The 3,948-nt window shown below is 40.8% G+C and overlaps 1 protein-coding gene across 1 annotated transcript in view; it reads left to right on the top strand.

Moving 5' to 3' along the window:
- The window catches only part of LOC131474328 (gap junction alpha-5 protein-like), a 5,334-nt gene extending 1,632 nt beyond the window's left edge, over positions 1-3,702 (top strand). The window contains exons 3-5 of the mRNA XM_058652139.1: positions 95-155; positions 317-512; positions 1,975-3,702. Of these exons, the coding sequence (XP_058508122.1) occupies positions 95-155; positions 317-512; positions 1,975-2,443 (726 nt within the window). The 3' untranslated portion in view covers positions 2,444-3,702. The remainder of the gene's footprint in view (positions 1-94; positions 156-316; positions 513-1,974) is intronic.
- The last annotated feature ends 246 nt before the right edge of the window (positions 3,703-3,948 follow it).

The following is a 3,948-nucleotide window of genomic DNA, read 5'->3' as shown; positions in this document are numbered from 1 at the left end:
AAAGATATGAAGAGGAAGGTTGACAGTGAGTTTAGGGCACCACAAGACAAAGTAAGGCACCTTCAGTACGCCCCTTTTCCACCTATGGTCCCAGTTCGCCTCGGCACAGCACGGTTTACGTTGGTTTTTCCACTACAAAGTAGTACCTACTCAACGTGGGAGGAGTCATCACTGCGCGGCTGCATGACACTGTTTTACATGCAACACACACACACACACACACGAGTGACAAGTGACTTGTAAAGCAGTTGTTTTCAGTGTAACTGAATCATTAGAATCAGTTCATTAAATGATTTGTTCAGTTCAGTGCTATAAGTGCTCTGTCTCGCTCTGTCTCGCTCTGTCTCGCTCTGTCTTTCTCAGGCCTGGCCTTGTCCACACCCAGTCAACTGTTACGTCTCCAGACCGACAGAGAAGAATGTCTTCATCGTGTTCATGCTGGCCGTGTCCGCCGTGTCTCTGGTCCTCAGTGTGCTCGAGCTGCATCACCTGGCATGGAGACACTGCTGCAGGTAAGACTGTGTTTAGACTGCATTTGAAATATAACCATAAAGTCAGGCAGGTTTAATGGTAAATGAGAAAATGGGCCCCTGGCCCCACACGACACTCACAACTCCTCCACCAAGTTTGCTTTGTTTCCTTAACCAGTTTCACTCACCAACGACGTTTACGCTTCATCACATATGGATCACATTGTTGTTCTATAATTGGTTCTTTAATGTGATTATTAGTGATTATGTTGAAGCAGCTCTGCTCGCAGCGATCCACAAGCACCAAATCTATCTCGAGCCAAATCGACTGCACATGTTCTGCCCATGCTGTTACAGAGGAAGGGGAACTGCGCTAATTTTACACATAGATTCGATTTACTCAACATGACAAGTACTACCAAGTGTGTGTGTGATCAAAGCTTTGTTAAGTCAGATAAAATGAATGTCATGATCTTATCAGCGATATCTCAGATTTGGGCTCGGGGACTTAAAACTCATGGCAGAAAGCCAGTGATACAAGTAGGGAGGATGGGGTTTGAAAGATGTTGACATAATAACAACAGGGTTAGGGAAGGTCTGATAAAAAGACACTGTATTTTTTTTCTTTTTCATATTAATCTGTCACATTTGGGTCCTTGATATTACAAAAGTACATTTCATATTAGCTGGAGTATCTCTTTAAAAGGCTAAAATATCTGATTCACCAAAATAAAACCGCTTTGGTCTTAGAGTAAGGTTTTTTTCTGAAATAGGAAATTCTGGATTTCTGGCAAGTTAAAGGAATGTGATTTATCATGAGATGTTGGCCAACAGTAAACAGTAAGTTCAAAGAAAAATATTTGTGTGCTTGTGGGAAGAAAGACTAGAAAATGTGCATGTTAACAAAATTGTCCTTGATATTTAAAGAAGAACAACCCTGAGGGTTTTTGCAAGTGTTTTAGCTTCAGTTATTCACTTAATTGACTTAGTATTAGTTTTGTTTAAAAAAAACCCACTGCAGTTTAATCACACACTGATTTCCCCTGATGTCATGTGGAACTAGAGCCAATTCAGCATGACATGTTAAAGATCACCCTGCAGGTTCTCCTGTTCCTCTACAGTCCCAAATCTCTGAAGATGACAATCACGTGAGGGATCAGCAGGAAAAACTTTATTTCATTTTTTTTACATGTGGCCCCAATACTCTTCCGTACATTCAAGCCAAGGGTCCACTAGTGTGAAATTTAAAACATTTAACACTTGAAAATGAAGCATAAACAATGGAACAATTTCTATAAATGAATCACCTTCAATAATCCATTAAAATAATTACAATTGTGACTTTAAATTCAATTTAAAATGTGAAATTCTGATGTAACGACACAGCTTGTGAGGGGAAAGGGAAGCAACATAATAACAAGATGGTAATTTCTTAAATTAAAATGTATTCAACAGCAACAACAACCCTTTAATTACACTAAAGAGCTGAAACCCTTTGTTGCAGGAAGATGCTTCTCACGAGGAAAGCCGCCACTCCTGCTGAAGCCTCTCTGGGCCGACAGCTCTCGCTGTCTCCTCCACCACCAACGACACCACTTCCAGACTTCTCCCAGTGCATGATTGGCTCCTCACACTTCCTGCCTCTGCCGTTCCCTGCCCACCGTCTGGCCAACCAACAAAACTCAGACAACATGGCCACTGAGAAGAACAAAATCGCCGCCGCAGTAGAGGAGGTTAACCTCCTGCAGATGAGCTGCTACTCGACCGCGTGGCAGAATGCCAGTCCAAATCAGATCCAAGATGGAGGATACCTGAGGTCTGACACTAACTGCTTCAGCCCTCACAGCCACAACAGGGGACCAGAGGGGCTGCTGCTGTGTTCCAATGGAGGACTCTGTCAGAAGGACAAGAGGAGATTCAGTAGATCCAGTGGAGCAAGCAGCCGAACGAGAGCGGACGACCTCTCAGTTTAGAAAGAAGTCAAATTCAACATCTGCGTGTAAAAAAAAAACCCCAGACAAATGAACAAAAACGACATGAATATGAGCCTTTTACACAAGACTATTATACACACACAACGTGTGCAGACTACCTGTTTACCATGAACTCTAATTTAGTCTGTTTGCCTTTGTTTTCCTGTTTAGTCTCCACTGAGCCACTGAAAGGAGTGACCCTGTCCTCAGATCAGAACTACTCATCAGACTATTACACACTGTGAGACAAATATTGGACAAACCACACGTTGTAATTGTTTCCACCAACTTTCACAGGCTTTTGGGGCCTGAAGGTCCAATGCTACAAGAAGGCCAAGCACATTACACTGTTTATTATTATTATAATATGCAGTGACATTTGCAGTGATGTACAGCAGGACCCGTCCTGGAGGGACAGGGTGAGAACAGGATATCTTAATGAGATGTCAGCTTTAAAAAACATCTCATTGGTCTTTTTTGATGGCTAAAAATGGAGCTATCTTTATGTTGATTTACTAATCACTGCTGTGTACTGGCTGTTTTGTGAGACCTGGTGGATTTGCAGTGGATGAATTCACACAGGAAACTATCTGTGGAGGTCATGACTGAACGTTTTTGATCCCCAAATCAAACATGTTTTACCTGTGGTCTGAGCCCAATGCACTGACTGACTGAATACGACTGTGGTAACAAAGCAATAACTGCTTTTTTATACTTTTTTCTCACTGACTGTATGTCAGAGAGTTTTGCCTATAGGTGTTGTTTATTTGAGTTTTAGCTACAGTGCATATGGAAATGGTGTTCGATTCATCAAGTTTTAAGATAATTCCTTCCATGTGTTGTAAACTGGAATACTAACAGTGAGTCTAATTTACAGTATTATGGTCATTTCTCATTATGGCTGTGACTACAGTGATGATACAGTGTGATTGACAGTCAGATTGTCATGCAGTGTAATGTACTTTGGCAACTGTGTGACAAATTCCACTTTTCTACACATTATAAGTTGATTACTGTCATCCCTGATGATTTCATTTTTTTCCACCTACATTGTACTTTTATATTTATTATTCCTTTGAATGATGAGAACGTGTGTTTATAAATTACTCTGCAGGTAAACCCATGAACAATGCGTTCACCTAATGCTGAAAGATATTGAGTATAACTGCCTTTACGTGTTTGTTTTTCTAATTAAATGTGCAGAATTTGCTAGTAGCAGTCGATGGATTGCCGTGATATTAAAGAAAATTTTAATTGTGGTTGTTCACTTTTGTTCATTGATATTTCTGTGCAGCAGACGGTTGATATAGGCCTGTTAAAGTCACATACACATTTGTATTATATATGCACGTTCATGTATTACAAATTTAGAATGAGAGTGCTTTGACGTCCTCCACTCTGCTAGTGGCAACATACTAACTTCCTGTTGTTTTTAGACACTTTTAGTTCAGTGGTTCCCAAGCAAGCGTCATTAGCCTGTTCTGTTTCTAAACAGAGAATGCGAG

Source organism: Solea solea, chromosome 15, assembly GCF_958295425.1.
Source record: "Solea solea chromosome 15, fSolSol10.1, whole genome shotgun sequence".
In the NCBI taxonomy this organism is placed as follows: Eukaryota; Metazoa; Chordata; class Actinopteri; order Pleuronectiformes; family Soleidae; genus Solea; species Solea solea.
This window is presented reverse-complemented; position numbering and strand designations above follow the sequence as displayed.